This window comes from Schistosoma haematobium, chromosome 4, assembly GCF_000699445.3.
Source record: "Schistosoma haematobium chromosome 4, whole genome shotgun sequence".
Taxonomy (NCBI): domain Eukaryota; kingdom Metazoa; phylum Platyhelminthes; class Trematoda; order Strigeidida; family Schistosomatidae; genus Schistosoma; species Schistosoma haematobium.
Window position 1 is genome coordinate 26,788,471 of NC_067199.1, and position 23,017 is coordinate 26,811,487.

General features: G+C 37.7%; 1 protein-coding gene across 1 annotated transcript in view; it reads left to right on the forward strand.

Moving 5' to 3' along the window:
• The first annotated feature begins 8,714 nt into the window (after positions 1 to 8,714).
• The window catches only part of LIMCH1_2 (LIM and calponin domains-containing protein 1), a 48,239-nt gene continuing 33,936 nt past the window's right edge, over positions 8,715 to 23,017 (forward strand). Inside the window, exons 1-6 of the mRNA XM_051216097.1 lie at positions 8,715 to 8,913; positions 11,149 to 11,266; positions 13,746 to 13,905; positions 15,304 to 15,440; positions 19,791 to 20,085; positions 21,418 to 21,721. Of these exons, the coding sequence (XP_051066650.1) occupies positions 13,765 to 13,905; positions 15,304 to 15,440; positions 19,791 to 20,085; positions 21,418 to 21,721 (877 nt within the window). The 5' untranslated portion in view covers positions 8,715 to 8,913; positions 11,149 to 11,266; positions 13,746 to 13,764. The remainder of the gene's footprint in view (positions 8,914 to 11,148; positions 11,267 to 13,745; positions 13,906 to 15,303; positions 15,441 to 19,790; positions 20,086 to 21,417; positions 21,722 to 23,017) is intronic.

The following is a 23,017-nucleotide window of genomic DNA, read 5'->3' on the forward strand; positions in this document are numbered from 1 at the left end:
TATTTAGCCTTTGTTATCCAGCTTGGCTCTCAATAGGTTTCTCTGATTCTCAGTACTGCCAAGTTGTATCTTCTCATTTCCGTTTCTATTTGACTGGTCTTCCCAGTCTCCTGCATTGTCCAGACGTTCCATGTACCCTTAAAAGCTGTTGCTCTGGTTGTTGGAAGGAGCATCGGCCTCATGGCTTCCGAAGGAACTTGGCTTTCACCAAGAGACGCCATAGTTCTTCTAAATGATGACCTTCTAAATCTCAGGGCAGAGTTTAAGTGGTTTGAACACTTTTTTCTGGTTAGCGTTTTTTAAAAAAGTTGGTTTTCTACGGGATGGGGTTGTCAACCCCATGCCCAACCCGCCTCCTTTACTCGTGCTTGAGACTGGCCGTAACTCTAGAAGAGCTACAGGCAGAGTTACCGTCGGTCTTAGGCCCGAGTAAATGGGGAGGGTTGGGTAGAGGGTTATCAAGCTCGTCCTGTAAAAAGGAACACTTCTATTATTTTTCCGTTGAGGATAGTTATGATAACTCAAGGCGAAGGCCAAGATTCCTTGGAGTTCACCAAATACATACCCCATTTATCGGTAAGAATAACAACTCATATAGGTACATAAAATTTCCGAGTAGTGTGGAAGAAGGGAAAGACCATACAGGCAGCTACGAGAACGAAAAATTCTTTTATTTCGCTTTTTATAATAAGTGAAACCCATTGTATACAAGCTGTACAGAAAGGACAGGTTTTGAAAGTGGTGGAACTGTATTACGATTGTGAAGAAGTAAATGCCCTACACATATGGAGCCATTGATGGTCTTAGAAAAAGCGTGAAGTGTTCGAAGGTGAAAAACCCGTGAACAACTGATCATCAAATCACTCTTCAGAACCAAGACAAAAGCAAATTACAGTCGATATCAATTTGAGGTGGAACATTTTGTTTGGTTTGGGCTCTTTATGATTGAAGATGAGGCAATTAATCGGCGATAGTGAAGTTGTTCTCCTACGTTTGCTACTCAGACTCATGTTTCCAATTTTATGTTGAATTCGCTATTCGATTAATTTAACCTGTGACATGCTAACCCAGACTTTTGAAACATACAATAAATTATATACTCATTGGCGTTTCTTAACACTTTACTTACTTTTGGTGCATTTCCTATCCAAACAAATAGCCTTCATCATTCTAACTACGACTTCCCTTCCATCACTTGAACCCATTCTACTTCATTACATATCGCAACTAATTGTTCTTTGTTACTCTATCTTTTTATATGAAGGCCCTAACTGCATTATATTCTAGCAACAGCAGGTAGCATAAGTTTTGTCTCCTAGTTTATCAAACCTCTGTCTGTTACACTACAAACCCTTAAGCATTGCTTGGGGTTTACATCAGTGCACAGCTATGGAGCTTCTCCCCCCTGAAACAAACTTATCGTTTGCTTTCGTCAAGGTCACAGCTCACGACAAGAGCTCCTTAAATGTGCACTGTAACAACTACAAACTTAAAAGTTGTATCGTAGAAATACTTAGCACACTCAGAATTCTAACACAGTGCGACCGATTTTGGACCTGGTGTGCAACGTGGACACGATGCTATTTTTGAAAAGGATTGTAAAAATTGCAATCATAGTGCAATACTAAAACTTAAACCCAGTCATTAGATCCCTGGGACGTCTGCACGAATGTAGTGTCTTTTATTTTTGTTGATTCCATTTATTTTAACAACCCTACTCGGGAAACGTACTGTGTGCAAACAAACATTGTAAATTACAGATCATGCATGTAAACACATCATTGTATATATGACCGACGCGACCTTCGTACCAATGAAGGACGAGGAGATCACGGAGACCACTTTTCCTCGAGCAATACTAAGGAGAGCAACCGACCATTCTGATGCCGAAATGGAAAATATCTTGTACATAGACATCATGGGACCACATGGATTAGGGGAAAGAAACAAAAATGATGTGAAGCTAGCAAATTTACATTCTTTCAGAAATATAGCTATAGGTAACATCATCCCCCCCTTTCGAAAATCATAAAACTTTACGTGTTTCATCAGGCTACACCGTGATGAAGCAGATCAGTCACATCTGTATCAAAAAACAACTTTAGGAGATTCGTGGAGGGAAAGGAGCAAATAAAGAAGCTAGTAAAGTTTCTGACTACTAAGTGATGGAAGAAAAGCTGAAGCCATGAAAGTATTGGGCAACTGGACAAGTGGCACTACAAAGGTTTTATACAACTTCCGTTTGAGATGCTAACAAACCTATAGAATTCAAAACAGCTCTCTGCAATCATCTCTAAGCTTTACAAGATGCACCAGAAGAAATGGGTCAGCATAACAGGGGGTGCTGTTCCATGAGAGGTATCAGCATAAATAATGATTCTCTGTTGTTGCTCTTGGTAAAATTTTGAAAACGAGGACAATTAAATTCCCAGACCAGATATACAGAAGCGAAAAAAACAGGTTCAAGAAAGGGAATATATATAAGGCCGGGCAGCTACATCGGAAAATGCGAGAAATAAATAAGGTGGAAAATCTGTGCACTCTGAAGGGCTATTACTTCTACAAGTGTCACTGAACACAGCATCGAATCTGCACACAAACTCCTTAAAAAGAATACATATGATATACAGTGGAAGAAAGTGGCAATACCATCGTATAAATCAGGATTGTCAATGTAAAAAGACCAGACAACAAGTCAGATGAGGCACTGAAGTTGGATACCAATGTACCTGTTAAAATGTATGGGGTTATTTTCCGACTGCCTCGTCAAAATACGGGAAGTGCAGATCTAAGTAGGTGTGAGAAACACAGAGTCATTACACTGTTCTCTGTACTATCCAATTTTTCCCAACAATGTCATTCAACCAAATGAAAGATTTAGTGTACGCCAATACTCGCAATCGACAATGAGGTTTTCATAAGCACAGATCAAATACCAACAAAATATTGGCACTGTAGTGAATTTTTGGCAATCTGTCGAATGCAGCTCATCACTAAACAACAGCTTTCTTGATTATATGAAAGCATTCAACTGTATAAATGGAAGAATCCTGTGGAATGTTCTTGAAACTACGGAGTAGCTTATAAGACCATCATCGTAAAGAAGTACCACACGCGACTGAGCTAAGAGTTCACGGCAGCTCGAGAACCTACTGTGCATATCAGTGCTTACACACAAGGCTACCTACTCTTCCCTTTCCTGTTTCTTCTGGTAGTTGAATGTGCTAGGCGGACATTCATATATCAGGAAGAGTAAACCTGAGACCCACCTGGACGATTTCCGCCACAGATTATCAAGCCCATCTATCTCATACATAATAGGATGTGCAGAACAGGACGGTTAGTGTGGCAGCAATTTCTGCGTAAACAGACATTACCGTTTTAAAGGGACAAACAAAATCCTAAAGTACATCACGGCAACAGGCAGCGAAATTTCACACAGTGGATCGTTTAAACAACTTGTCGAAACCGTTAGTAAACAGTGACGTTCTGAAGTTATTGTTAAGTTATGGAATAACAAACGAAGTAAGACATTCTATTTAGAACTAAGAACTGTCACTTCAGAACGTAGTCACAACTCTCAATACAAACGTCGGACCAGCTCACTTGCGAGGAACGGAAATCTACAGTAGTATCAAAATCATCACCAACAGGTACAAGTTGTCTGAGCAAACTATCCGAGATCCGTTGGCTCGAGACAATCAACAAAAACCTGGCGTAACGAATAACAAACCAACTCCTAGTTGGGAAGGAATTCCGAAAACGACGTTGGAGGTGGACAAAATACAATTTGTGAAAATCAGGAAATTACGTCACAGAGAAAGTCGACAACTCGATGTTCTCAAGGTAATGGGAAAAGTGGTAAACTAAGAAAAACACGCCATTGCCAGATGGAGGCATACATCAAAACTTGGCGACAACTAAAGAGAAGATCCAAAAACAGAATCGTTTGAAGATTTCTGGTCTGTGGAGGCGGAATGAGCTTAGCTAAGTGCATAACTAGCCTCCATTTTTGTCCTACTTATCTGTCACTGGATTATTTTGTTTAGTAGCCTTTGGTTACCGATGTAGTTTGATTCTGTCGAATACAGGGTACTTTCCAACACAACACTCAATTTTGCATTTTCTTCTCCAAAGTGCTTTGAAAATTTTCTGCAAGTAGAGAGATTTTCAAGTGGAGTTTTGCAATGGTCTGATTACAGCTGACCCAAGTTACAAAATAGTTATTTACAATTATTTGTGTCAGAACCCTCAATATTCTTGTATTCAGTCTTCAGTAATAAGGATAGGATAGGAGGTCTGTCGACCTATATTAATCCTTGCAGTTTGTAATACTGTGGAGGTCCAATCTCGTTTTGAATATATTAACAGACGGTGCTGATATTACGTGTTCCGGTAGAAAATTCCAGTAATTCACTACTCGGTGCGAGAAACGGAACTCCAGACGTAAACGGTTTAATTTTGGTTTTTGAACGTTCTTCGAATGTCCTCTCAAATGATCGGTTCTAGACGGAAGCAAAAGATAAGACATGTTAATACCAAGGTCATCGTTCAGTATACGATAAGCCAATATTAGATCACCCTGTACTCTACGGTAAGATAACGGAAATAAATTAAGGTGTCTCAGTCTGTCTTCATAAGATAGGCCAGATAGACCTTGTACCATCTTAGTAGCTCGTCGTTGGACTCTTTCTAGCATATCTGCTTCATATTTGAAGCAAGGACTCGCTGCTTGAATCCCGTATTCTAAATGTGGTCGCACACAAATCGGGTATAGTAATCCAAACATTTCATCATCTAACTACTGAAAAGACCTACGAATAGACCATAATACCCTATAGCCTTTTGCAGCAGCAGCCTTACAGTGACTAGTCGTTTTGAGATCATTGCTTAATATAACTCCTAAGTCTTTATAGTTTCTTGCTTTGGGTAGCACGGATCCACGTAGTGTATAGTCATACGATTCATCAGAGTTATTTAACTGCATCACTACACTCTTATTAGGATTTACTTCTAGTGACCACCTGTCTAACCATGCCACCAATGAGCTAAGATCGTCCTGTAATACTATTCTATCCGACATACTATGTATGGGTCTCCAAATCTTTATGTCATCAGCGAAGAGTAGAACGGATGATTTTGCTACAGTTGGCAATTCATTTACATAAAGTAAAAAGAGAAGAGGACCTAGGATTGTGCCTTGGGGAACCCCACTTTTTACAGGTACCCACGAGGAGAGAGCCCCATTAACCCTTACCCTTTGTCTCTTGTCATGGAGAAAGTTACTTATCCAATCGACGACTGTGTTATGGATTCCAAAACGTTTCAGTTTGAATTTAAGACCAGAGTGTGAAACCTTAGCAAAGGCTTTACTTAGATCTATGAAAATTACATCCACAGGAGCATTCCGATCCTTTGCCGCAGCCCACTCTTCTCGTGCAATGAGATTTGTCAAGCAAGATAGGCCTTTCCGAAAACCATGTTGTGCCCTGGAGAAAAGATTTTGCCCTACAACATAGTTTATAACAGCTATCCGAATGATTTTCTCCATCAGTTTCACAACTGCACTAGTTAAGCTAACGGGTCTATAGTTACTAACTAAATCCCTACTCCCAGCCTTATACACCGGACTTATTATGGCGTCTTTCCAGTTTCTAGGAAGTCTGGACTGTCTCAGAGTCATGTCGAATAGTATCGCTAATGGTTCAGCAATTTCATCTGATATGGCTTCCATAATCCTAGGATGAATATCATCGGGACCACTGGACTTATCAGGTTTGAGATGCTGAAGTAGCCTTAAGACAGTATCTTTCCCAATGACTACAGGATCCATCAGCGAGCCGTCACGGTCACGATGAACCATTGGTCGTTCCTCATTACCGATAGAAAACACTTTACTAAAATATTCCGATAAAGCTTCAGCTTTTTCGGCATCATTCTCTGCTAAGATTAACGGATTGTCTCGTATCAAAAGTGATGGAATTCCATCGCTTCTCTTAGTTCGCCTTTTTATATACGAGAATAACCGTTTCGGACTATATCTAGAATCCCTAACCAATTGTTTTTCGTATGAATGTCTAGTCTTGCTTATTAACGCTTTACAGGCATTCCTAATCTTACAATAACTGGATCTGTATTGTTCTAAGCCAGTAGAGATGAACATATTCCAGTGATTCTTCCTTTTTCTAAGGAGTTTCCTGACCGTTTTAGTTATCCATGGTGGACTATTATTCGGTCTTCGCGGTACCAGGTATGGTATGAACGGGGACGTAACTAGTCTAAATTTACCTTTAAATACAGACCATGCTTCTTCAACTGATATGCTAGTATCTACTAACCAATCTGTCTTAGCAGCGCATTCCTGAATGGCTGATATGTTAGCTTTCCATACATTTGGGCGTGGTGTAACCTGATCGTATAACATGTCCCTAGTTCTAAACGCGAATGACAAAACAGCGTGATCGCTGTTAACACCAAAACGTGTGGGTTGAGATACATGCTGCACTAGTGCATGCTCCATTATTGTTATCAGTAACCTACTATCAAAGGAGTTTATAGATCCTTCTGTGGTCATATCAGTCCAACTAATATCAGGTGCGTTAAAGTCTCCTATTATCAAGCACCTGGTATTATCACTCCAAAGATGAATGTGCTCTAAAACAAAGTCATCAGCTAAGCAGATTGGGCTCCGATAGATGACACCTAGCATAAATGTACTACATCCTATTGCCAACTTACAGCTAATGACTTCACAAGTGCCGCTATCATGGGATTCGCTAGTAGAGGAGCGGATATTTATGCCATTGGCTATATATAACAGGACGCCGCCTCCTTTTCTACATCTATGTCTATCACTCCTGATGCAATGGTATCCGGATAATTCTGGAGTAATGTCTAAGTCATGGACTAACCAAGTTTCTGTCACTGCTACTATGAGTGGCTTTAACCTGTCTACTAGTGCTTCTAGTTCATAGAACTTATTTCGTAAACTAAGAGCGTTGGCATATAAAACTCCTAAGTAGAACAGCCCATCCACACAGGCCTTGGTAGCATTCGCTTCCATGACCTGACTATCCGAAAACCCACTAGTCGGAGATTTTCCTCGCCGTTCTGCCGACGGGTTTCAAGTTCAGCTAGTGCTTTCTTCCTTTTTATTCTATCTTCGAGAGGCATGTCAGATCTAACTCGGATGTCAGAATTGTCGTGACAACGAGCGCTACTTAACAAGAGATCCCGTTGCTTCTCCGATCCTAGGATTACCTTAAGGAGTCTGCATGGACGGGGTTCAACATTGTCCTCGGTCCTCTTGCCTATTTTTACCAATTTTTTGACCTGAACTCCTTTGGAGTTATCTGGTAAAATACTACGAATGTATTCTCCTAGCTTTTCTAAGTCATGCGCGTGTCTAATTTTCGGATCAGGGTCGTTTGACTCCCGCAATTTGCTCACAATAATATTCGATGTTATTAGATTTTTCTTCTCAGTCACGCCAGGATGGGTTTCACTCTTACCATCAGATCTTGGTAGTGCAATTTGTGGCTCACAATTTGAGTCCACCAGTGAGTTACTAACTACCTGTGTACTTCTTACAGCTTTTTTCTTTTCGTTTCGTTTCCTACGTACCGTAGTCCATTTTTCATCCCTCATAACACTGGGACTATTTGGAACGGTGACTTTTTTATCCAGATCTTCGGTTCCCATTAAAGGTGTATTATTAACAATGTCAGTACCAGGTGATACTACTCCCCCTGTTAATGTCAACGAAGATTCCACTTTTACGTCGGTCAGAGTCGGTTGTTTGAGGCGTCGCGTAACAGCAGGTACTACACTGACACATTCGTCGCTGTCAGTGCCCGTGTTGTCAGCGCATATCCCATCCTTCTTTTTACAGGCCAAAGCCAACAGGCTCATAGCCTCCTGTATTAGTAATGCCTTGTTGGCACAGCAAAACATGCAAAGCCAATGTGAGTTAGGCTTCGAGCATCTTTTGTATGCGGTGGGACTTAAGCGGGTGCACATTTTGTGGAACCACTTATGGCATTCGTCACACTGCATTCCCTCTTCCACATGGAACAAACAGTTTGGTTGTCCACACTTGTGAGTACTACCAACCATTTTAGTCTGATCAAAGTGTAATACACAATATGATCACAGTATGAACACAAATGTCAGTCAACGAATAAAAGGTTAGCACAAGAAAAACTTTAGCAAGATTTCAAACCTTAATGAAAGTACTTTGACACAGACCAAGAATGCTTCGAACGTAATAAATACACAAAAGCCAAAAAACTCAACAAAATATCACTTTAACTGTATTAGATTCAATTAAAGTGTAAATCGTAGTTTTGATACGTAATTTACGATCAAAACAATTTACTAATTCAACGAGAAACAATACCACTGTCCTTTTTAGATAGCGCGCCTGTACAGTTGTATTCGTGTTTTACTTTCTTGGCCCAGAAAATTTGCTCTTGCATTTGGTCGTTTTCGCCTATGGCCAACCACCTTTTACAAAAATAATTTGGCTCCCAGTTATGGCGACCTAAGTATTAATAGGGCATTTACGTGAAGTGATCAAAGATCCACGTCCTCGTTTGGAAGTGTTTGTTGACCTTTTGTGAGACCTTTTCAGACCAAGGTTGTTAGGTAGTAGGTCATTCGAAAACAGACTGCTTATTTCATTTACATCCGGCTTATTAAACTTTTACATTTAATAAATCGACGCGGTTAATCATATGGCGCTCTTGTCAAGTGTCAAGGATGTTGTGAATTATCGTAGCTTTCTCGGATTATTCTTATGACATGTACTAGTGGTCCTGTGATATTTGTCATAAAACAAGATATTTTGTTCACTTGTTATTAAAACTCTCTATTCCTGTTATCGTTCCACATAAAACAGTTCTTGGTATCATTGTAAGTTCCCTGTCGATGTGTATTATGCCGAGAAAATAAACCATCCAGTTTATTTCAAAAATAAATCGCAAACCTGCTTTAATTTTTTCATTGTTTTATCCTCCGTTTTTGATTACTTATCTGTGTGTTCCTTTGTCTTGTAAAGCGTAAATGCCGTTAGTAATAGGTTTCTTGTTGTAGGCTCATGTATTATGGTGTTACCGAGATTTTTCATATCACAATTCGGTCATTTTTGTTTGCTATTAAATTGCGTACATCAGTGGTAGGCTGTAGAGATTCTATCAACCTTACTGACAATGTCGACATTGTCAAATTCATTGCACTCCTTATCACGATGTCATAAATTAATAGCACCTACGAATATACAACTGAATAGCAGTAAATCGCCCTACTGAGATATTATGGCTAAGCTCTGACTAAAGGTGACGTTCACAAGTTAATTATAGACTAAATGACCGTCTTCGTGGTTAAATACCCACTTGTTGTTCTCGATATTACCCACATCGTGTTGACGGTGGCTTACGTCGAATTTCTTAAGATGACGTTGACAAAATACCGAAAGCTATTAGACTCTACTTCAGAGAGGCCATATTCTAAAAAAACGTGTACGAAAAAGTGCCATTCTATACAACTTTTCCCATTTATAAATTTAATCAAGGCGACATCAATTGTATCATTTCGTTGAAATCACGAGGTGATGTAGGTTAGACCACCATTGAAAGCCTAAAAGCACTGGATGTCCGTTTTGCTCTTTCACGGGACTCTTTGACAGTGGTCACCGACGATCCTGCACATGGCAATCGAACCCAGGACCTCCAGTCTCTCACAAACGCTTAACCTCTAGACCATTGAGTCGGCATCTAATGGTGTTGAGATGTAACTTCAGTCAATCCACGACATCGTGTTACCGTATTGCATTGTCTTCAGTACGTATCCATCTCATATCCGATGTAGATTAGCTCCACCAGTAACGGCTTTTCACTAGAACTCCGTAAATTCCTTCTCGAAGCTGGTCTCTAGTGAACATGTAATTATCAGTGAGTTGCGGAGGTTGTTTAAATCGTGAACCAATCTAAGTTGGACCATTACTGAAAGCCTGCAAGCACTGAACAGTCGTCTTGTAATGGTGTGGGACTCAACAGTGCGCATCCACAAGCACCATGTTAGTACAAAATGGCGATCTAATCCTTCCAGACTGTCAATGGTGGTTTGACTTAGATCGGTTTATGATTTCAATGACAATAAAGCAATTTAGATTGATGATACACCCTAATTTAGAGTAGACTTATTTTTTCGATTATCTTTCTAATTAACCTCTGTGGACTTGTAAATTAGCTACTTTTAATTATTCACAGTTGTGGAAACCATTATTTGTGTGTAGTTTTACCTTGACAATCACAACATCTGTTCTCTGACTTTTCTGGCTTTACTCAAGTGTGTACAGTAGCAATTCTCGATATAATGCGACGGCTTTCTACTCTGAAGAATCAAGACTTCAAAATCAAGTGACTCGTAAGCAATAGAAAGCAAAGACGCAAGTTTCACCAATAGTTATTATTAGTTGGCTACCTCAGTACTTCATATAAGCGTGTAGTTACAGTAGTATACTACCTCTACAACTTCTGAGTTAATTTTGTAATTCTTCACTATAAGCAGTTGTGGTATAAACATTCACAGATAACAATAACTCTACGTTTATGACATAATATATGTCGGGTTTATCATCCATAGCTGTAGTTTGTCATGCATATGACTCCGTATTCAATAATTTCTTGGAGCTGCGTAACTATATACAGTTGTGTTATTTCACTCACCATTTGGATTTATCATAAATGCTTTTGAAAGTGTAAATCGACCATCTTGGATTTTATTATGACTGCGTAGTCACCATCCTTTCAAAGTATGCATCTGTTTCTATGGCTCCAGAATACTTCAATATTGTTATTTCAGTGCAGTGGAGTAACGGATACCACAAGTCACGGGCAAGACGGAAAGAGGATTAATGTTGTTGTTGTTTTTAAAGATAAGAATTAGTGGAATAGATACCTTTAGTATTAATTATATGTTAACTTCAGGCTCAAATGAATGTATTGAGACCGTACAAGGTGCTATTACTGAACTTATAAGTACAAAGCCTAAAAGGTATGAGTCAATGCATGTATTTCTTTTTCTGGTTTGATGTTTGTCCAAAGCATTATTCTGTACCGTTTTATTTCACAATTCTTGTTATTGTAGAATACTCTTATTTGTATAGGACAGTTTCAAGCAGTTCCTCTCTATGTAAATGAACTTTACCGGAATCAAAGCTCATTGGTAATGATAGTGAGGATTTAGCAGCTTCATTTCACGTAAGGTAAGCTTCTTCCTATACTTATTTCCTAAGCGTTATCTTTATATTTTAATTGGGATACTTAGGGCCTAAAATTCTGTAGATTTATTTAGTTCTCACTATTATTAAAGTATATGGAGTAAATTCTTATTCCCCGTTTGAAATAATAACCTCTGTATGCATCACTTTCAACCCATCTTACTTATTCCATTAACTTCCAACATTTATTTTCGAAAAGTATTTTACCAAAAAAAATGAAGTAAGAGTGTATAAACTGACATTGCTGCTTAAAAGTGATTACATTTTCACACAGTGATGTGGGAATTCATTGGTAGATATCAGGTTAAGTACGGTTGAATCTCAATGAATTTTTACGAAGTCTCAGCACCTAAAATTTTATTTTGTTAGATATGTAATAGCAGTTTAAAAATCCCCATAGAATATTCAAAAACGAAGAATATTTGAGCGAACAATTGTTTTCAATAACTTCATCATCAGGCTCTACAGTTATAAGTCCATAATTATAATATTTTACAAAGGCCAAAAATAAGGCATGTTTTAATGAGTTTGACAATGTTATGTGTTAAAAATGGTGAACGTTTGCATCTGTTACGATATATATATATACTTCAAAAAGAGAAAATTCGTAATATTTGCAAATTAGAAAGGTCATTCAATAAAGGTCAGTAAATTGTTCAGTCACAATAAAATAATAGTACTATTGCAAAATTGAAAATAATTTTGTCAACTGAGATAATAATAATATTGTTGTGTGAATATAATATGTAATATAGGGGGGGTGTTATCAAGGTAATTACGGTCAACAAATTGGGAATGATGGATATGAAGATTAACATATAGATAATGACAAATAATGATAGTAAGGAAAATAAATAAAATAAAGGAAGGGGTAAGAGGTTTATAATATTCAGTCTAGGTATTCGGTGACCCAGTCGTAGGCCAGGGTAAACATAGAGGCTGGATATATTTTTTCTGGATGCATAAATTAGGTCTTCTGGAGTTGATCCAGATGGCTTCGGCTGTGTACAGCAGTCGTAATCTAGCTCCTTGAGGTAGATATTTTGGAACTTGATATAAAACAGAGAAAGCTTCCTCTATTTTGATATGATGTTCACTATCTACCAAGTGAGAAAGAATGGTGCTGTTAATCGATTTGGTGACTCCTTTTCCCAACCATGCTGGTACATGTTCACGAACACGCAAGGATAAAGCCCTCTGAGTACGGCCTATGTAACTAGCTCCACAGGAGCAGTTGAATTGGTATACACACATGGAGGAGTCCATCTTCGGTAACTTATCGTTGATTGGTTGTGTGAGTACTGGTTTAGTCGAGAAAGTTATGTGCAACTTGGCGGCATGAAACGTCCTCTCGACAGATCTTTTGAGTCGACGTGTTAGAATATCACCCGCTATGTCGCCTTTAAAGTCAAGTTTCAGATATAAGGTCTTTTTATTGACTGTGTCGCAATGTCTTCTCTTTTTAATACTTTGTACGAGGTATTTTTTGACGAAATTATCAGGATAGCCATTATTACGTAATGTGTTCTTTAGTATAACTATTTCTTCCTCCACACTGTCTTCAGAACATAATAACTTGATTCTATGGTTGAGACACATAATATTATCGAGTTTTTTTACTAGATCTTCATATGCCATCTCTCATACATGTATAAATCCGGTGTTCACCTTGTGCTGTGTGACAATTTGGACCCATGCATATATGTGCCTGGTCCTACGTTGTAGCTGACTGACTCTCATACACTTGCTTATGTCAGTGATCAGTATGCTGTGAAACAGAATCAAGGAACAGATCACAGGTGTCATTTTTTGTAATCAATACCATTTTTGAATCGTTAATTACTTTTTCGTTACCGATGCAACCAATTCTTTTCCTAATTTTTACTGTATTAAAATGATGCACAACTGGTGGTTCCGTTTGTTCGATTCGATTCAGAAAGTAAAGCACCAGACAAAATGGAGAAGAATGTAATTGTGCTGCTTATATTGCTTTAAGTTATTTAGTTTCATCTACATTTTTAAAATACCAGAATACTATATCTAGTGTGGGATGCTGATATGTAATGACAGTGAAACAGATATTAACACCGAAAGTTTCGCATTTTAAAGTTTTTATGTTATTAATAAAACAAACAAAATAAGCAGAATCTACAGGTTATGAAGTGCCATAATACTTACCACCCGAATCAGAGAATTACGATGTACCAGCGGATGCCAGTTCAAATCACCTCTCAGTTCCTGCAGGTTCATAAAATTAATGCGTTAGATAAATATATCAAACATGGTCACTTTATCAGCCTAATGATAATAGTTCATCCAACTGAAGACTTATTTAATTTAAAGTATTTTTCAGCATACTTCATTTTGCACAACTTAGCAATCTCATTAGATCTCACAAAATGAATATGCCACACACTCGTGATCTAATATGATTGTGGAGCTTTGTCTTATGTTATTTTTCAAGATTCCCAAACTACTGAACAATGAGTATCTCTCATTCGTCATCACCCAATTTTGGGGAAAAGCCTCACTTCAAAATTACCGATCGACAGCAATCAGCACCTGGTGTGGAATACCTACAGGGAAATAATAATTGTTTTGAAGAGGAAGAAGAATGGCAGTCGGTAAGGGTGTTCAGTAATCTTCTTTCCAGTGTTTTTTTCTTACCTCATCCTTTGCGTAATATGAAATTTTCGTCCTGAAATATTTAAAAATAGTAAGTGAGGACAATTGATTTAGAAAGTTAAGGTTGTCTGCAGAAGGAAATACATCCAAATACTTTCACTTGTTGACATTTCTTCAGAATCGACTTATACACCAAGATACTTGACGTTCACTTTAAGTTTATGGTTCACTACCAGCATCCTTAGTCTCAACAAGATTATTTTAAGTTGTAACTATATAATAACTTAGATAGTATAGCCTCATGTATACGACATAGATTTAGAATATCGTGTATATCTTTTTCTATTCTTTTCTCAATTCGTCATCAAAGTATGGGGTCTGGTTTCCCGTATGTCATTCAACATCTAGATACTTCAGCTTTAATTTTTCTCAGATATTTACATGACGACTGATGTATTCCTTTTAACAGTCATACTTTTTGTATTTTGAAACACTGTTCTGTGGCATATGTCAGACATTTCACCATTGATAACTAGTCGATATCACAAATATACTTCGATATTTTTTCCTAATCACTTAGTTTCATTTTAGGTGAATCACATTTTGTAACTGAACAAGGTTGAGATATATTTTTCTCATGGTCGACCCCATCATTTCGTTATCAAAGCTAGTCAACTAAAGTTATTTGTCAGCTCCTTATTATCCTAAGTGAATATGATCGTCAGTTGTCATAGTTTTATGACGCCTTATGTTTCCATATAGTCACCAATATATTGTTAAGTTGATACTTGGCTTGATAATGAGCATACGCTCGGTCACGGTCAGTTAACTAAGTGTACATTAGTGATGTAATTCAGCAGTCAAGTAGAAATTTATGGAACATTCACTTATCAAAATATGTAACAGGGTTTGACAGTCTCTTATAAAATGGTAATCTAAACCTAAAATGATGATGGGCCAAGTAACTGTATTCATCAGGTAGCTCAACAGTAATTACGTAAATTGATTTCTTAAGAGAAACGCTGCTGCTAAACTTTTTAACTGCTGTTTGAAAACAGAATACTAACAGTAAACATTTTGCTCTTATCATTATTATCCATTAGTTGCGTTATGCATGGTAGATATTTGTGTCTTTGAAAAGTATCTCTTATCATTCGGATATCTATTTGACTAAATGTTATAACTTTCGCTATACTGTCCAGATTTTTAATATTATAGATTTGGTTCTAATTGCCCAATCCCTTTTGTCATGAAATTTCTTAGGTTTATTAATTTTCTTAATTGATAGGATTTCTGGTCGACTGTAAGTCTTATAACCGATTATAAATCATATCAATAAACAAACATCGAATTTATTCGGTTTTTTTTCCAATTATGTACTCTATGTTTACTTTTAGAAGTTGGATGTTTGGCGTGAAAAACGTCGTCAAGCCTTACTCACTGAGGCAACAAAATTTGCCTTATTTCAAGAGCGTGAGAGTAGAGAGAACGAAAGACGTAAGGAAGAAGTAAAAGATCGCCTTCGTAAAGCCAAGTAGGTGAAATGTGTAGTTGTTCAACATTTCCTTAAAATATTTTCTTATCCAAACGATTGAACATAATAGGGCATTAAATAGTTCATGGAAATATCTGTACCAAGACTGATCTCCGGCGGCCTGTTTGATCATCTGAGCTACCTGTTCCTGCCATCTAGATATTTCAACAAGTTATCTATTTTTGCTTGTTTAAATATATCACTATGTTTATTAATCGCATAACCTATTCTGCTGCGTTTCTGAAAAGTGTACAACCTTTCGTTGTCAAAGTTACAAAAAACTCAAGAGAAAATGTGGTTGCTGGCAATATACAACGAAAAGAATGCACATTAGTCAGATGTTCATTTACTGAACTGCTAACATCTAACTGGCGATCACTCAATATTTATCGCCATGACCGACCAAGAAGAAAGAAACGGAAATTTGTTGAAATACTTTACGCTGAGAATTCTATATTGTACCGAAAATATAATATTGAATAAAGCTAATAATAATAATAATAATAATAATAATAATAATAATAATAATAATAATGGTAATAATAACCCACCCTAGTGTTCTCATGAGCGTTTATTACAAGTTTATAGTTTACAAGGTTTCTCGGATACGGTAAAAAGAATAAATTACTTACTTACTTACGCCTGTTACTCCTCGTGAAGGAGCATAGGCCGCTCACCAGCATTCTCCATCCAACCCTGTCCTGGGCAATCCTTTCTAGCTCCGTCCAGTTGTAATTCATCGTTTTCATATCTGCTTCCATTATCCGACGCAATGTGTTCTTTGGCCTTCCTCTTTTTCGCTTCCCTTCAGGATTCCAACTTAGGGCTTGCCTCGTGATGCAGTTCGACGATTTGCGTAATGTATGTCCTATCCATTTCCATCGTCTTTTCCTAATTTCTTCTTCAGCTGGAAGTTGGTTTGTTCTCTCCCACAGAAGGCTGTTGCTGATGGTATCCGGCCAATGGATGTTGAGTATCTTGCGTAGACAGCTACTTATAAATACTTGTACTTTCTTGATTGTGGTTGTTGTAGTTCTCCAAGTTTCAGCTCCATACAGTAGAACTGCCTTGACGTTCGTATTGAAGATTCTCACTTTGATATTGGTTGAAAGTTGTTTTGAGTTACATACGTTCTTCAACTGTAGGAATGCGACCCTTGCTTTGCCAATCCTCACCTTTACGTCTGCATCGGATCCTCCTTGTTCATCGATGATGCTTCCCAGGTATGTGAAGGACTCTACATCTTCCAGAGTTTCGCCATCAAGTGTGATTGGATTGCTGTTCTCCGCTTTGAATTTGAGGACCTTAGTTTTCCCTTTGTGTATGCTGAGGCCTACTGATGCAGAGACTGCTGCTACACTGGCTGTCTTCATCTGCATCTGTTCGTGTGTACGTGATAGGAGAGCTAGGTCATCTGCGAAGTCCAAATCGTCTAATTGATTCTGAGCTGGCCATTGTATTCCGTGTTTTCTCTCAGATATCGAGGTCTTCATAATCCAGTCGACCACCAGAAGAAAGAGGAAGGGAGAGAGTAAACAGCCTTGTCTGACTCCGGTCCTTACTTGGAATGCATCTGTCAGCTGTCCTCCATGCACTACTTTGCACTGTATTCCGTCGTATGAGTTCCGGATAATATTGACAATCTTCTCAGGAACTCCGTAGTGTCGAAGAAGTTTCCATAATGTCCTCCTATCTACACTGTCGAATGCCTTTTCATAATCAATGAAGTTGATGTATAGTGATGAGTTCCACTCAACTGATTGTTCGACGATGATCCGTAGTGTTGCAATTTGGTCTGTGCACGACCGATCCTTACGGAATCCAGCTTGTTGATCTCGAAGTTGGGCGTCTACTGCATCCTTCATCCAGTTCGGCGACAATCTGTTGAAGACTTTTCCTGGTATTGACAGTAGTGTAATGCCTCTGTAGTTTTCACATTTGCTCAGATCTCCTTTCTTTGGAATCTTGACGAGGTGTCCTTCTTTCCAGTCCATCGGCACTTGTTCCTCCTCCCAAATCTTTTGAATAGAAGATAAAGCATGCTTGTGGTTGCTTCGATGTCTGATTTCAGTGCTTCAGCTGGTATGTTGTCGGGTCCTGCTGCTTTCCCGTTCTTGATTTGTCTGACGGCCATTCTAATTTCTTCCGTAGTTGGTGGATTGACATCTATAGGAAGATCTATGTGTGCTGCTTCGATGTCCGGTGGATTCATTGGAGCCGGCCTATTCAGGAGTTCCTCGAAGTACTCTACCCATCTGTTCCGCTGTTGTTGAACCTCAATGATTGGCCTGCCTTCTTTGTCCTTGACCGGTCTCTCTGGTTTACTATATTTCCCTGATAGTTTCTTCGTTGTATCTTAAAGCTGTTTCATATTTCCTTCTCTAGCAGCTTTTTCTGCCGTCGTTGCTAGTTCTTCCACGTATTTCTTCTTGTCGGCTCTAATGCTCCTCTTCACTTGTTTGTTTGCTTCTATGTATTCAGCTTGTGCTTGGACTTTCTCTGCTCGTGTTCGGCTGTTGTTAATTGCTGCCTTCTTGTTCTTCCTTTCTTTGATCTTGTCCAGTGTTTCTGTAGAGATCCATTCCTTATGATGGTATTTCTTTAGACCGAGAACCTCTTGACACGTTGAATTTAATGCTTCCTTGATGCCTTTCCAGTTGTCCTCCATAGTAGTTTCTTCTTCTTTCAGTAGATCTTGTAAGGCTTGGAACCTGTTGTTGGGAGCTATCTTGAATTCATTGAGTTTGTCAGTATCTCGAAGGAAGGCTGTATTGAACCTTTGTATTGCTGTTTGTCCACTTGTCCAGTTCTTTTTAGCTTCAGTTTCAAGTTGGCTACAACTAGGTGGTGAACTGAAGCTATGTCAGCTCCTCTCCTGGTTCTCACATCTTCCATTGTCCTTCGGAGAGTTTTATTGATTCAGATATGATCTATCTGGTTCTCTGTAGTGTGGTCCGGTGAGATCCATGTAGCTTTGTGTATACGTTTGTGTGGAAATATTATGCATCCTATGACCAATTTGTTGAATGCACATAGATTTGCAAATCTTTCTCCATTTTCGTTTCTTTCTCCCAGTCCATGTCGTCCCATGATATCTTCATATCCAGTGTTGTCTATTCCGACTTGGGCATTTAGATCTCCCATCAGAATGGTGAGGTCCTTTCTTGGACACTTCTCTATGATTGACTGCAGCCGCTCGTAGAATTGATCTTTAATATCGTCGTTGGTATCATTGGTGGGTGCATAACATTGGATAATATTCATTTTGGTCCCCTCCTTCTTTATTTTGAATGATGCTTTGATGATTTTGGATCCGTGAGATTCCCATCCTACAAGTGCATTCCGTGCTACTTTGAACAGCATTAGAGCAACTTTCTGAGTGTGTGGAGCATTTTCCTCTTCGTGACCGGAGTATAGCAGCATCTCTCCCGTAGCTAGCCTTTTCTGTCCAGCTTGGGTGCAGTGGGTTTCGCTGATTCCCAGTACTGCTAAGTTGTATCTCCTCATTTCCATTGATATTTGACTGGTCTTCCCGGTTTCCCACATTGTTCGAACGTTCCATGTACCTATAAAAATTTTTGCTCTGGTTGTTAGAAGGGGCATCGGCCTCGTGGCTTCCGAAGGAACTCGGCTTTCACCATGAAGCGTCATAATTCTTCTGGATGAAAACCTTTAACTTTCAGGGCAGAGTTAAAATGGTTTGGATTATTTTTTCTGGTAAGCGTTTTTTTAGCGAGTTAGTTTTCTACGGGATGGGGACGCTAACCCCATGCCCAACCCTCCTCCTTTACCCGGGCTTGGGACCGGCAGCAACCCTATAAGAGCTACAGGCGGAGTTAAAAAAAAGAAAGAATAAATTAGCAACTTGTTATAGTTAAGAAGATATTTGAAAATAATGTAAAACTATGTGTTCATTCAAAGCTATAAGTTAGTAGAATACAGTTATTGATTTATAAGATTTGGAATTATAATCGTAGTTGAAAAACATATTAAGCCACTTTCTTTTGTCCAGTCAGTGTAATTGTCATCTGCCAAGGTTAGGTACCTCTATTCCTTTTGTGTTCTTGGATTTTTTGTCACATGTGTATGTGAAGGAGACTGTGTTTGTTAGGTTTCGCCTCATCGTACGAATGATTTTAGACCAAGAGTATGCTTTAATAGAATATTCATTATCGATAGTGTCATACCTCTTCAGATTTTTTCCTGTCTTTTTAATCATGTGGTCAATAATCCAGACCGTTTCACTTCAATTCTTCACACTACTGTAGTTACCAAATGTTGAATATGATATGCATTTAGTAGTTGACGCCTTGCAACTGACTATTTTCATTATTTTTCTTGCAATCCTAGAAGCCAACGTAATCTAATTTCCAGTGGACATGTTTCTTCCTTAGATTTAGCTCCACCACCAAAAATAAATAGTCTTGGCGTCGCATTACTAACGGGTAGCGATTTTGATCCGCTCACTTTCGGTCATTTTGAAAAAAATCAAATGGATACAGTCTCACCATCACAATCGGTTTCTTCAAATAAATTTCAGTACACAGATAGTTCAGATCTTTATAAGTCAAATGACTCCGAGACTAATTTGAAGGCCTACTCCGATTGTTCTTCACCTGTGTCTGAACTGAAAACTGAAGTTCAGGTAAGTTTTTTAAGAGTCAGTTTTTTATTCCCTTTATGTTTTTTCCTCTCTAGGCGTTTTAATATGTGGTTGTTGTGAGCATTCATAAAGATCGGTCTCATAGTCCAACTGGGATAGTCCGTTGACATTCCAATCTGATATACATAAGATAGAAAATTAGTGACATATTTTCCCGTTAGGCCGTTTGAAGTCACAACAATTTTACTTTGTTCCATTCTTATCTCAGTTGAGAAGTGTTATGAATGTTTAAAAAATTGCAAGCACCTTAGCTTAATTTGGAAGTAAAAATAGTTGAAGTCAATCGATTACATCACTACATTTTGAAAGTCTAATGGAAGATGAAGTTTAACTAAAACCATGCGATATACGTACTCAGTACCTTTCGAATAATTTGATCTTGTATTTACTCATCGATGTTTTTTGTCTGAAAATGAAATAGAATTATATCAATTAATTTTAATACTAAAAAATAAGAGAAAGAACAGGTAATGAGAAAGATCAACAATATTTAAATGAAATTACAGGACCAAAGTTTTTTAAACAGGTAAAGGGGGTTAGACATCCATCTCGTTGGTTTCTCAACAAGTTGAAGCATGCTTCACCGACTGTTCCTACTCAATGATTTCTGAACTCTTTGCTGATTATTTCTATGATTGTGGATAATGATGGTTGTTTATCACTTATGATTATTTGAATTTCAGAAAAGAAAGAGTCTATTTAAGTTAAATCGAATAACCTAATTTTGGAAATAGCTTTAAATCGGCCTTTAGCGGAACGTATTATACTAAAAACACTGACTTGGATAACATTACGAAATCTGTTCTTCGATACAACATATAAAGGATTACATTACCGTCTCATGTTTTCCAGTCAAACGTGTTTGTGTTTGTAAGTATATTGGATGAAATAATTGATATATTAGTTCACTAATACCGTGACGAATACCTGAATAATTTCAAAACTAGTGAAATGTCCAAACTTTTATAAATCATATTGGTAGACGATTTTTCTCTTCTGTAGTTGAATATATCTCAAAAATCATTCATAAAGTCTATGCGAAAACAGATTTCAGCTCCGTACGTTAAAAGCTATCATATATGCACGCAGACGTTTAGAGTTCCAGTTTTGAAAATATAGTCAGCTTTTTCTCATCTTTAATCTGCCTCGAAAATTTCCGTCTCCTTTTAATGGAAAAACTGGCAAGTTCGATAGTTTATCGAAATATTTAAAACAATGTAAACATATTGAAATTTCTTACGGATGATAATTTACCAATGAGAAGTAAAATAACGCTTAAGATAATCAATAACTTTCATATTTTTATGTTTGTAGAGTAATATTACGGACAAAATAATGGATATTTCTTCTCCAAACAAAAATTCTGTCGAAAAATATGCCAAATATAATCGAATTGAAGTAATTCGTGATCTCATGTCTAAACCAAATAATTGCAACGTTGAAGTCACCCCGGAAACCAAACTGCCTTTTGATGCGAGTCTTGAAAATAATGACTATTCAGAATGCAAATTACGTTTGTCATCAAGACCTGGAGTATCAGAGGTTCATTGGGGACTAACAATAAAAGCACGAGGTCCCTCAAATACTTCCCCTTTTGTTGTTGAACGCGTTAAAATTGGTAGGTTTCTATATATCACATGTTTTAGTGTATTACAGACATTTTCTCTTCCCATTCATTTTTACGTTTGAAATAGTATAGGATTGAGGAAGAAATTCAGCGAATAATTTATACAGCAACTAATTTCACTTATCTTATTCTCCTATTGTCTGTATACAAAGTTTATCACACTGTTTCCCACTTACATTCGTCATAAGCGATACCTATCGATGATTCCTTCACCCAAGGTAATTTATTTGCCTATCTTTACTCTAAAATTGTTCCTCTGGACTGCACGAACAGTCGATCGTAATAATTTTCAATCTTTTTATTTTACTCAAAAAATTTTAATTCTTATTATTTGGTGGCGACTAGTAATTGAGTGGATACAATAAATTGGTTATTAGTGGGATTGATTTTTAGTAACAGTTTCTGATTTGGAATGCCCCATATCTACTTTCGTTTAACTAGTTTTCTATTAATCGTAGTTCTCATACATAAAAATGGCCTAAACCCTCAATATTTGCAACTTACTTTTAGTAAATAAGTGATATAGATTAACAGTGGAACACAGAATTCTCGTCCAACTATATTTGTAACTTCATCTCTTGGATTATGTCACAGTAGTTAACTGCGACGCGCAAATGTTGAGCAAGAACTAGAAAAATATAGTTCCTTCTATATCCTTTGACTGAGTTAGTCAGTAATACGCAACGTGGAACCTGGCACATGTATACATCGGTTCAGGTTGTCATTCCTCACTGACGTAGCAATCTGAAATTGTCAAGGTAAATTACAGAGTAGTGGTTCTAGTAACAGAAATTCAAACACACATAGGTTGACTTTCACATCATTCGTAATATGATCCATAGCTTAACCAAACTATAGTCTACAAATATAAAATGAATTGAGTGAGTGCGTTGATTAATTTACTTATCTACGAGACTGAATTAATGGGCTTTCTTTATCTACACTTAGATCTTGAGTACAGATTTTTCGCAATATATCCCTGTGTATTAATTTTCTGCTTTAGTGCTGTTGAAAAAGTTTGGTAACTTTGATGTGTTTGTTTGCTAGTTCAGACATTACTTTTGTCTTTTTGCTGACGTCTTGTATCATGATATCCAAATTACACCAGATAGCTTTCTCCGTAGTTTCCGATCAATTTTCTGTTCCCCAGTCTACCTGGTGACATATTTTGCTTGCAATGACCACACGACTTTACTTTTTCAACCTGTCTTTTAGTCATCATTATAATATTTTCAAGTGTATAAAGCTGTCGAAAGGAGTTTCGCAAACTTAAATTGCACAGTCGAG